Source organism: Oncorhynchus gorbuscha, linkage group LG08 (assembly GCF_021184085.1).
Source record: "Oncorhynchus gorbuscha isolate QuinsamMale2020 ecotype Even-year linkage group LG08, OgorEven_v1.0, whole genome shotgun sequence".
NCBI lineage: Eukaryota > Metazoa > Chordata > Actinopteri > Salmoniformes > Salmonidae > Oncorhynchus > Oncorhynchus gorbuscha.
The window spans coordinates 54,870,121-54,882,769 of record NC_060180.1 but is presented as its reverse complement, the minus strand read 5'-3'; the positions used below and the strand labels follow the sequence as shown (position 1 = coordinate 54,882,769).

Genomic DNA, 12,649 nt, shown 5'->3' with positions numbered 1-12,649 from the left:
TGACTATGCAAAACTAAGATAAATGACATAAAGAATGATAGTAAAAAGCTTTGCAGCGCCCTAAATGACATTTTGGGAAAAAAGGCAAACTCAGCCCCATCATTCATTGAATCAGATGGCTCATTTATCACAAAACCGACTGATATTGCCAACTACTTGAAGGATTTTTTCATTGGCAAGATTAGCAAACTTAGGCTTGACATACCAGCAACAAATACTGACACTACACATCCAAGTATATCTGACAAAAAATAATGAAAGACAAGCATTGTAATTTTGAATTCCATAAAGTGAGTGTGGCAGAGGTGAAAAAATGATTGTTGTCTATCAACAATGACAAGCTACCGGGGTCTGACAACTTAGTTGAAAAATTACTGAGGATAATAGCAGATGATATTACAACTCCTATTTGCAATAGCTTCAATTTAAGCTTACTAGAAGTGTGTGACCTCAGGCCTGTAGGGAAACAAAAGTAATTCCGCTACCTAAGAATAGTAAAGCCTCCTTTACTGGCTCAAATAACCAACCAATTAGCCTGTTACCAACCCTTAGGAAAGTTTTGGGGAAAAATTGTGTTTGACCAGATACAATGCTATTTTACAGTAAACAAATTGATAAGACTTTCAGCACACTTATAGGGAAGGTCATTCAACAAGCACAGCACTTACACAAATGACTGATGATTAGCTGAGATAAATTGATGATAAATAGATTGTGGGGGCTGTTTTGTTAGACTTCTGTGCAGATTTTGACATTATTGATCATAGTCTGCTGCTGGAAAACGTATGTGTAATGGCTTTACACCACCTGCTATATTGTGAATAAAGAGTTACCTGTCTAACAGAACACAGATGGTGTTCTTTAATGGAAGCCTCTCCAACATAATCCAGGTAGAATCAGGAATTCCCCAGGGCAGCTGTCTAGGCCGATGAGCCAGTGAGTAAAGCCAGTGTGTCTATGTATGCAGATGACTTAACACTATACATGTCAGCTAGTACAGCGACTGAAATGACTGCAACACTTAAAGATGTGTAGTTTGTTTCAGAATGGGTTGCAAGGAATAAGTTAGTCCTAAATTAAATTTTAAAAAATATTGTATTTGGGACAAATCATTTAATTAAACCTCAACTAAATCTTAAAATATTTAATGTGGAAATTGAGCAAGTTCAGGTGAATAAACTGATTGGAGTAACCCTGGATTTTAAACTATCAAGGTCAAAACATGTTGATTCACCAATAGCTAAGATGGGGAGAAATTTTTCCATAATAAAGTGTTGCTCTATCTTCTTAACAGCACTATCAACAAGGCAGGTCCTCCAGGCCCTAGTTATGTCACACCTGGACTACTGTTCAGTCATGTGGTCAGGTGCCACAAAGAGGGACTTAGGAAAATTGCAATTGGCTCAGAACAGGGCAGCACGGCTGGCCCTTGGAGTAACAAGTAACTGACTCTGGCATTGCAAGTACACAAAACCCTGGCATTGCAAGCACAAACACACCACACACACGCACACACACAATTAAATTGGCCCAGATAGCAGATAACATGTGGCCTACTGTAAGCTGTGTGTGACTGGAACACAATGGATGCACAAAATAGAATGCCACCAGGGAGAAATTGCATTGACATTGGAAGCAATATCCACTAATAGCGTGAAGGGCATTTCAAAGTTAAAGCTCAATCTCATGAATAATAGATTTACAATGTAGTTTTATTCAATATCACCACTACATCAGTATAAAAGTTTCTATTTCGGTATTGAACTTGAATTTAATGTGGGTACATTTTCATGACAATACATTTATTCTGACATTATGTGCTCTTTGCAAAGAGTAGCAAATTCAGGGGGAGCCCCAACCGGGACTCGAACCTGGGTCCTGTGACTGTCAAGCCAAAACCCAACTGTTATGCCAAGAGATCCAAAACTCTTGACAGGGCTGCTAGGTGTTGGGTTAAGATCGCTACATGATCCATTCCTTCGGGAGAGCGTGTCTGTCCCAATGCTTCTCTATATCATGTCCCTCTCACGTGTAGACGCCTCTCCAATGGCTGCCCTTGAGCCATCCCACTTCTGACACCAAATTTAGTGAATTCAGTGGGTAGCCCCAACTGGGACTCAAACCCAGGGACAGCGACTGTCAAGTCAAAACCTTAACCATTACGCCAAGAGCTTCGAACCCCTTGACGAGGTCTCTAGGTGCTGGTTTAATGTCTCTACAGCAGGGATCATCAACTAGATCTAGCCGCGGGCCAATTTCTTTATTGAGCGGATGATCAGGAGCCGGAACAAAATTACAAATAATTTGCAGACTGCAAATTGACTGCAAGAAGACCAAACAGATATAATATTTGACTAAAACTAAAAGAAATGTCCTTGTTTTTGAAAGAAAAGCACATTTTTTGTCCATTAAAATAACATCAAACTGATCAGAAATACAGTGTAGACATGGTTAATGTTGTAAATGACTATTGTAGCTGAAAACGGCAGGTTTTTAAATTAAATATCTACATAGGTGTACAGAGGCCCATTATCAGCAACCATCACTCCTGTGTTCCAATATCACGTTGTGTTAGCTAATCCAAGTTTATCCTTTTAAAAGACTAATTGATCATTAGAAAACCGTGTTGCAATTATATTAGTAAAGCTGAAAACTTTTTTCCGTTGTTGTGCTAATTAAAACTTGTTAGGGAAGTGCTCCCGCTGTGGGGATCAAATCAGCGGAATTTCTTCCGATTAAATCAGTCCATATATAGCCTAGATATCGATCTATGAAGACTGTGTGATCAACAAAAAAAATAGCGTTTTATAACGTAACGTCCTTTTTTAAAATTAAAAAAGTGGACGATAAACTTTCACAAAACACTTCAAAATACTTTTGTAATGCAACTTTAGGTATTAGTAAACATTAATAAACGATCAAATTGATCACGAGGCGATGTATATTCTATAGCTGTACGTCTGGAAATAATGTCCGGGTAAATCTCAACCAAAATATCCGGTCGGAGACCTGAAGAAATGGGCTGTCTCTTCTTCGTTTGACCAAGAAACAAAGCCTAGGCAAATGACAAGACTGTTGACATCGTGTTCGAAGCTGTAGGTATTGCAACCTCGGCCCCATTTAATGTGGGTCACTTTTAACAATTGGTTGAAGTGGCGCATGGATATATTTTTCAATGATCAGATTTTCCTGCACTTTTCGATGAAACGCACGTTCTGTTATAGTCACAGCCGTGATTTAACCAGTTTTTAGAAACGTCTGAGTGTTTTCTATCCACACATACTAATCATATGCATATAAAACTAAAAGAACTAGTCCTGGCATGAGTAGCAGGGCGCTGAAATGTTGCGCGATTTTTAACAAAAAGCTCTGAGAACATTGTTCTGAGAAATGAAGGCTATTCCATGTGAGAAATTGCCAAAAAAACTGAAGATCTCATACAACGTTGTGTACTACTCCCTTCACAGAACAGCGCAAACTGTCTCTAACCAGAATAGAAAGAGTGGGAGGCCCTGGTGCACAATTGAGAAAAAGGAGAAGTACATTAGAGTGTCTAGTTTGGGAAACAGAGGCCCTCACAAGTCCTCAACTGGCAGCTTCATTAAATAGTACCCACAAAACACCAGTCTCAACATCAACAGTGAAGAGCAGACTCCGGGATGCTGGCCTTCTAGGCGGAGTTCCTCTGTCCAGTGTCTGTGTTCCTTAGCCCCTCTTAATCTTGTATTTTTTGGGGGCCAGTCTGAGATATGGCTTTGTCTTTGCAACTCTGCCTAGAAGGCTGATAATGGGCCTCTCTATGCCTTGTAGATATTCCATAAAAAGTCAGCTGTTTCCAGCTACAATAGTTACTTACATCATTAACAATGTCTACATTGTATTTCTGATCAATTTTATGTTATTTTAAATTGACAAAAAAAGGCTTTTCTTTCAAAAATAAAGGAGATTTCTAAGTGAACCCAAACTGTTGAACGATAGTGTATATATATATAATACATATATGTTTTGCTCAGAAAACCAAATTATACCACCAGTTGGGGAACAGTATTGATGTCTAATCCTCATGTGTTGAGGTCTACTTGACACATACACATTATATAGCACACGGCGTACCCTCAACCTCAATGTTCAGAACCCAAATGTCTAAAATATATATTTAATATATTATTAATTTTGGGAGATCAATGTGATTTGTTACTGTTGGTTTCCTTACACACACTGTTTCTTGTTTGTAAATAATAGGCCCAGTATAATAGGCCTAGCTGTAATGAGTAACACATTTGTATACTAAGCTGGACTGCATACATCTAGGCCTGTGGTGTGAGGAATTCAATTAATTAAACACAACTTTGAGTTCGCCATTTGATCAAGCACATTCACAAAGATATCACATCATGATCTATGATCCCATTTTGTTTTACGACAGACTATTTTCTCTCCCAGGTATTGTTTATTCAAGACAACACCAATCACCGCACCAGGAGTCTACTCAGGGCACTCAAAGGGCTTTACAGTTCGCGTAAAATCTGAAATGCTATACGTTCAATGGCAGGTGGTGCCTAATAACGAATGATAGACCCTCTTGGGCATGATGGGAGCCAAGTGTACCAAATGTGTAGGCCTACGTGCAGAACATAGGTAGGCTTACTAGGCTAATTGGCTAATAACTGCAGCTACTCCATTCATTCAAAATAGAATATAAAACGCTTACCTCCAAATCTGTCCAAGCTGCAAGATGTGGATGACGGATTGCGCGGACCAGATAAAGACAGAACAGGACGCCGACCTTTGCTTATTAGTCCGGGTTGCCGTGCAGCTGTTACTGTTGCTTATGGTGTTGCTCTTGCTAGCGGTGGATGCCTGTTTTTGAGGTGTGGACGGTTGAGCGCCCACGTCTCCATGTGAAGCAGAACCGGTCAGCAGCTTCCCGTCCATGTGGGATGAGCAGTTTGCCGCACCGGCGGCATTTGAGCTCTCCTCGGTGCTGAAATCGTGGACAAACCATCGGAAACTGAAGACTTGGACGGAGAACGACCCTAGCACCACAAAAAATAGTGTGAGTCCGAACCACCAGTACTCGCGACGGAGGTAATAGTCGACAGAAAGCCAAATATCGGTGCCTACATCGGCGAAATACACCGCCACTGCGGCGAGGATCCATAGACAGTCCCATATCGTGTATTTAGTTTGCTGCTCTCTGCCAAGGCGAAGACATGTCGATTTAGAACCACAGCACCGAGATTCCCCATTCACGAAGTCCCCATCCCCAATTCCCGAATCCGGCTGCGATCCTGGAACGAGTCCTTGTAATGAGCCCGAGTGGTCCGAATTCTGCAAAGGCGTGAAAGCTACATCGCTCTTTTTCATTTTCAATACCCCATCCGATTTAGCGGCCATTATCGTAGCTTTCTCTTTCTCCTCCTGCCAACACTGTATTTTCTCCTCCCGTTTTCTCGTCTCCCCCTCGGCTTCTATTTTCCAGGCGAAGATATACTGGGCTGGGCGACTTACTCTTCCGCCAGCTACAGCGCCGCCTGTTCATAACAAAGCAACACTGCCGCTCGGCAGCGGGTACGAACCATATGCTCTCCCATGGCACATACTTAAAACTATGACATCATTGCTTTGCAACTCTTTCACAATCGCTCCTTACCTCACTATTCTCACCAATAGCCACAATAAGACTACAGCATATTACAAATCACTCTGACAGGCCCGATTAATCCAAATAGGCAAAGAAATATATAAAATATTCTACCTTTTTACTGACCTGTTATGAAAATGTGTGGGGATAAAAATGTATTACAAAGGACTACAATAAAACGAATTGTAGGCATATAGCCAATATGTCAGGTCGACTATACACTTGACCAACGATGCTCAAAATACAACAGCCTAATCTAGAGGGAATAGGGCTTCCGTGCTGTCACAATGAGATAATACAATAGCGATGAATAACTGGAGCAGTGACGCACCCAATAGCACATGCTGATTTGTGGTTAAGTAGTCAATTATTTTACTATTCATAGATGTAGGCTATTTATCCATGCTGGTTAAAGTGCATAAAACGGTTAATTCAGCACCATGGACAGCTCCCGCGTCAAACCTTCATACTGTTCTGCTCATATAGAGTGGGTGACCAAGTCCCCTCGTTTATCACTAGAGGGACCCGAGACCATCATAAGACAGGTTGACCCGGGTTAATTCGACAAAAGCAATGTCGCAAAAACTAAAAATAATTGCGACAGATGTAGGAGAAACTTTCTAATGATCGACAAAAAATGTATCCATTTGACAGCGGTGGATTTTTTTGTGTCGAACTTTTTTATTTTAACTAAATGATGATGGAAACGTTGTTTTTCGAATAAATGATGATTGCTGAATCATTTTTAAGGTAGCCTACGTGATGTCAGTGTGTAACTATGAAGCTCCACTACACATTTCATTATAAAATGCCTATTGCTTGCAAAATAATTGTTTGCATAAGTATAAAAAATTATATTTATTTGTAGGACAAGGATTGTCCTGACTTTCAAGAATATCTGAATAGCTTCATCTTGCTTTTCTGGTTGGCTGGCAAGTTTCACCATCCAATTGTTTCAGATCTACAGTAGTGCAAGTTTCAGCATGGCACTGACTGTGGCGAAATGTTGGCACATGACAATTATTAGAATATGGCAAATATTACCAAAGTCTTGTATTATATTCATTCTGGCTTTTGCAGGCTACCTGAGACATGAAACAGATAGGTGGGAGCAGTGGGGACCTGTCCTTCAGGGCAGATGGGGCAGAGCCTGCATTTTATTTAGGCATTCATGTGTGTCACATATCAGTATGCAAACAATGTAAAATAATAGAGTTAATAAAGCCCTATACAAACATGGTCTCTTTTTTGCTTTCTTGAGTAAGGCAGCTCCAAAATGTAGGTGTTTCAGCCTAGCTCAGTGCTTTCTTTGGTGGTGGAGCAGCCAGCAGAAAATACAGAGCGTAGGGGTTTTGTAATGTTCTCTAGTTGCCATGATTGGCTCACTGTTCTGTCACTCATGGGGACACTACGTCACCACAAAATCTACAGGGAGAGCTCAAATTCTTGCCCTTTGGATGCTGCCATAGAGTTACATTAGAAGTGCCCATTCAAGAAGGCTCCATGTCATTGGCCACAGATAAAATGGCAAATCACATTATATCTAACATAGCTTTGATTGGACATGTTAACATCATACTTTCAAGATCTTAGCTAGCAGTCATCATCATGAATCAAGTCGACAATCTACTGGCAAATCCTTTTCAATCCTTGTCATATGAAGAGAAATTATAGATAAAACGTATCAGTGCTCATTGGCCATTGGACATAAACATTACACAACAAGTTGGAAATCGCAAATTCAGCAATGAGAGGTTTGAAAGGAATCAGTGGCTAACTACAAGCAATCACTAGACTGCTATTCAGTGGAGTGGCTATGTGGTCCCACGTCTGGGATTAAGGATCTCTTTTCCAAGTTTAAAATTATAAACATTCAACATTGACTATGCTCTCAATGAAGAATGATTTGTGCCGTGCTCAAAACAACTGGAAACTCGGAACTGGGAAATCTTTCAGTGAGTTCAAGACAACTGGGAACTCTGGAAAAAACCAGCTCACACTGGGAAAATATGTTTTGAATGGTCATCGAACTCGGAATTGTAAATTGGGAACTCTGGCCTCTTTCTAGAGCTACAACCTGAAGATCACTGATGTCATCATGATTCAAACATGTTTTTTTCAGAGTTCCCAGTTGTCTTGAAAGCACCATAAATGCAGAGAATGCCAGACTTTGATGATAAAATATGCCCTCAAAAGGACCGCAACACCACCTTCCCGTTCAAGAGAGCACAGCACAAGGTGATTCCAAAAATGTTGTGTATGCTGCTGCATAAATTATGTAATATGCCAGGGAGATATGTATACTGTAGCTAAGAAAGTAATAGTAAGTATATGTTGTGTAGTAAGCTGTTAGTAGCCCATGTGCCTCACCCAATAATTTGGTCTATTTTCCACTCTTCATTTTGCCTACTGTTCTGAGTTGATGGTGCACATGTAGCCTATAACATGTTTTAGAGAAATGTAATCATTGAATATTGTAAGAGCTTTCATTGTCTGCTTATATGCCCCCTTTATTGATCCTACGACTCTGACTTGGTGTACAGGGAGAACACTGTAAGAATGCCCCATGTTCTGAATTCTGTCACTGTACATTTCAAAAGTGCTGAACAAATAACTATATGGACTACATCCGTCCTAGCTCACTCATTATTGTCTTAATCGAAATTACGGATTGCTTCTTACCCGCTTGTCATCTCCTTATGCCATAGTTTGTACATGTCAATTGTCAGTAGAAACCACATTTTTTTAAGCAAGTCAGCCATATCAGCAATGTATTTTTACAAGGCAGTAAATGAGGCTGAATGAACTGTTTCTCTGCCAGACAAGGCACTGCTGATAGCCAGGTGTAGCAGTGGTAAGGTGTTGGGACTGCTGTTGGGACTGTCCTTTATGTAGGCCCTTACAGTTGGCGTGCACCGTTTGTCGCCATTATAGTGCAATTCATGTATTGTTTAATGTTGTGGCTTAGCTGGCATGCATCCCACATATTTTTTTATTTTGCCACACCAAGATTTACATGCTAACATCGCCACTTGGTGGGAGGCATAGGGTACAATTTACTAATGAGCAATTTGGCTAAATGGGTAATGGAAACAATTCATCCACCTCAACCACTTCAACATTTGTAAAGTTTACAGACAAATGTTCTGTTTCCATCAGGCCTATCCTGATTTTTATTTTATCTGACATGTACTTTACTCACAAAAAGGTTGGATGGAAACCTGATTAATAACCAGGCACATTTGCTATTTAACACAGTTTTTGTGAAAATATGATGGAAAAACTTTGAACATTTGATTTTGATTTGGTACATGAAATTTTAAGCGAAAAAGTACATTTTGTGTGCCATAAGTCATCATGCACAGATTTTTATCCGCACAAGTTCATTTGGTGGAAACACAACACTGGTGGGAAAAGCTGTGGTGTGAAAGAAATGTGTGAATACTGAAATGTGTGTGTGTGTACAGAAAGTTTCTTAGAGCATCCAGATATAAATATGGACCCAATCATAGAGGAAAATGAATCCATGACCCATGACTGATTGAGAGGCAGGTGAGAATACAGAGGTGTGAGAATACAGAGGTGTGAGACTACAGAGGTGTGAGACTACAGAGATGTGAGACTACAGAGATGTGAGACTACAGAGGTGTGAGACTACAGAGGTGTGAGACTACAGAGATGTGAGACTACAGAGATGTGAGACTACAGAGATGTGAGACTACAGAGGTGTGAGAATACAGAGATGTGAGACTACAGAGATGTGAGACTACAGAGGTGTGAGACTACAGAGGTGTGAGAATACAGAGATGTGAGACTACAGAGATGTGAGACTACAGAGATGTGAGACTACAGAGGTGTGAGACTACAGAGATGTGAGACTACAGAGATGTGAGACTACAGAGGTGTGAGACTACAGAGATGTGAGACTACAGAGGTGTGAGACTACAGAGGTGTGAGACTACAGAGGTGTGAGACTACAGAGGTGTGAGACTACAGAGATGTGAGACTACAGAGATGTGAGACTACAGAGATGTGAGACTACAGAGGTGAGTGAGAATACAGAGATGTGAGACTACAGAGGTGTGAGACTACAGAGATGTGAGACTACAGAGGTGTGAGACTACAGAGGTGTGAGACTACAGAGGTGTGAGACTACAGAGGTGTGAGACTACAGAGGTGTGAGAATACAGAGGTGTGAGACTACAGAGGTGTGAGACTACAGAGATGTGAGACTACAGAGATGTGAGACTACAGAGGTGAGAGAATACAGAGGTGTGAGACTACAGAGATGTGAGACTACAGAGATGTGAGACTACAGAGGTGTGAGACTACAGAGGTGTGAGACTACAGAGATGTGAGACTACAGAGATGTGAGACTACAGAGATGTGAGACTACAGAGGTGTGAGACTACAGAGGTGTGAGAATACAGAGGTGTGAGACTACAGAGGTGTGAGAATACAGAGGTGTGAGACTACAGAGGTGTGAGACTACAGAGATGTGAGACTACAGAGGTGTGAGACTACAGAGGTGTGAGAATACAGAGGTGTGAGACTACAGATGTGTGAGACTACAGAGGTGTGAGAATACAGAGATGTGAGAATACAGAGATGTGAGAATACAGAGATGTGAGACTACAGAGGTGTGAGAATACAGAGATGTGAGACTACAGAGGTGTGAGAATACAGAGATGTGAGACTACAGAGGTGTGAGAATACAGAGATGTGAGACTACAGAGGTGTGAGAATACAGAGATGTGAGACTACAGAGGTGTGAGAATACAGAGATGAGGAAAAAGAGGACAACTCTATACTTCTCTATTCCTAAACTCTGCAACATATCCATCATTGCTTACACTGTGGCACCTAGAGGCCCCGCCTGACAACCTTATCTGCCCGGGAGGGAGGCTCTGCGACTCGTGTTAAAGCTTCAAAGATGACAACATCTGTCATTATTAGCGGTGCAGGGGATGTAAATACCTTGGCTTGACTCGCACTGCCAGCGTTTGGCAGATCCCATTTCAAGCCCCACCAACGGAAGATGGGTGTCACACTTGTTCTTCCGCCATTGGCCAGTGATGTGTATGCTGCTGTGCCTGTGGCCATCTCTCTCGCTCGCTCTCGGACTGCCACAGCCCCACCACCTATGGGCAACTAGGCCAGAGTGATGGTGCTGTCAGTTGGTGCTGTGGCCTCTCCGAGGCACCTGTCACATCATAAACAACACACTGTGGAGGAATGGCTCATTCTGTAGAACCAACTAGAAATGGACAGTCCTAATGGCAGTTTGAGGAAATGTTGTTCCATCTTTAGCTCAGTGGGCTGGTCTGAATTGTGCAAAATGATCAATATTAGGATAACAAGGGTCTCAAGAAAAAAAAGGCTTTTGTGGGGCCCTCGGGGCCGATTTCTGGTCCCAGTCCATCCCTGATACCAACACTGCTGTGGTGGAGAACCTGGAGAATTGATTAATTCTCATTAGATGGCACTCATTAAAGAGCTGTTTAAGCTGTTTAAGTAATGCCTGGTTGAAATAAAGGGCCACCTCACAGCACCAGGCACAGCTCCAACCTTTCCCGCTCACCTCTTGATTTAAAGTAACAGCATAGGTACATTTTTCATAACTGTCTGCAGCCATGAAGTCTCACACATAGTCATGTTCATCATGTGGGATTCTAAAATGTCAGTTACTCCACCATAAATCCCTGTTAAAATCTTCCATCGGTAAGCATGTTAGTTATTCAAAAGAGACAGCTGGTATGCGGAGACATCCCTCACCATGCAACCCCAATGTAATTACTGTAGTCTACTCTCATTGATTTGAACAGGCGCTCGGTTAAAGGGATAGATAGTTATGCCCAGCTCTGAATCCCATGAATTCCTCCAAATGATTTCCAAGGTTCATTTTTTTTTATGACAGGAGCAATCATACATCTCCACTGGCCTCTTGAGTCAGTTGCATCAGTAGCAACCAGTAAATATCATCTGAATGTATTGTCTGTTAACTGCTGCACACAATGCAAAAGTCACTCGTTTTTTTGATTGAAAATATGTTTCCGACATAGATACTTTATCATAAAAGAAAGCAGACAGTCTCTAAATATGCATGCTTCATGTGTATATTAAAAGATCCAGATGATGTTGTATATTCAAAGCCCAGTGTTGCATGAAAGATCTGGACTGTATCTACAGTCTGTTAATAGAGCAGCCCTCAGCATCATACGTCATCAGACCCAGGCAGGCTGCGGTGAATCCTTTCCTAATACACATGGTATTATCAACTCAATGGATACAGTCCATCTACTACAATCAATTCACATACTATACTACCTAAAGTACACATCATCTTCTGTACACAGTACCTGCAACAACAATTATATATCAAAGGAGTTTCTGATAAGTCTGACCTTCCTGTCAGAAGGGGTTCATTTCACTCTTGCTATCTGCAATGATTAGATATGTAAGACACACTGATGCAGAATTCAGAGGTGATGAATATTGAAAAAAGTTATATCGATCAGCAGGTCTAGAGCAGGTCTTGTATAAAGCATGCTCATCATTCTGTAAATGAATGAATGTGATCTGTTTGTCAAGCTAATAATCTTTTCATATGTTATTATTTGAATGCAGCCGTAGATGCTCCGCAACAAACACCAATGTTTAAAATGAATTGAGTGAAGATCTGTGGTGAGACAACATGCCATTGTGACAGTTCAGTGTGAGTAGTGAGAGAGCTACCAAGCTGAAAGTGGGACAGTAGATTCTGCTAGCTAGAGCCACTCTCTCTTTTCAGACTGGTGACACAGAGAGGCTTGTCCACTGAACCAAACCATGCCTGTCTGGAGAAGAGGCTTCGGCTGAAACTTAAAAAACATTGGGTTAAATGTCTTGGGTATACTAGAATAGAAAACGCCAAGTGTCAAAACATTAAAAAGCTATGGTGTAGTTCCAAAATAATAGTGACAAAATTGTCTGTGGAATTGGGTTTGAAATACCAAAACCTTTGAA

The 12,649-nt window shown here is 41.1% G+C and overlaps 1 protein-coding gene across 1 annotated transcript in view; it reads right to left on the bottom strand.

Moving 5' to 3' along the window:
* Positions 1–5,623, bottom strand: part of LOC124040941 (XK-related protein 4-like) — an 82,255-nt gene extending 76,632 nt beyond the window's left edge. The window contains exon 1 of the mRNA XM_046358064.1: positions 4,712–5,623. Within this exon, the coding sequence (XP_046214020.1) occupies positions 4,712–5,397 (686 nt within the window). The 5' untranslated portion in view covers positions 5,398–5,623. The remainder of the gene's footprint in view (positions 1–4,711) is intronic.
* Between the last annotated feature and the right edge of the window lie 7,026 nt (positions 5,624–12,649).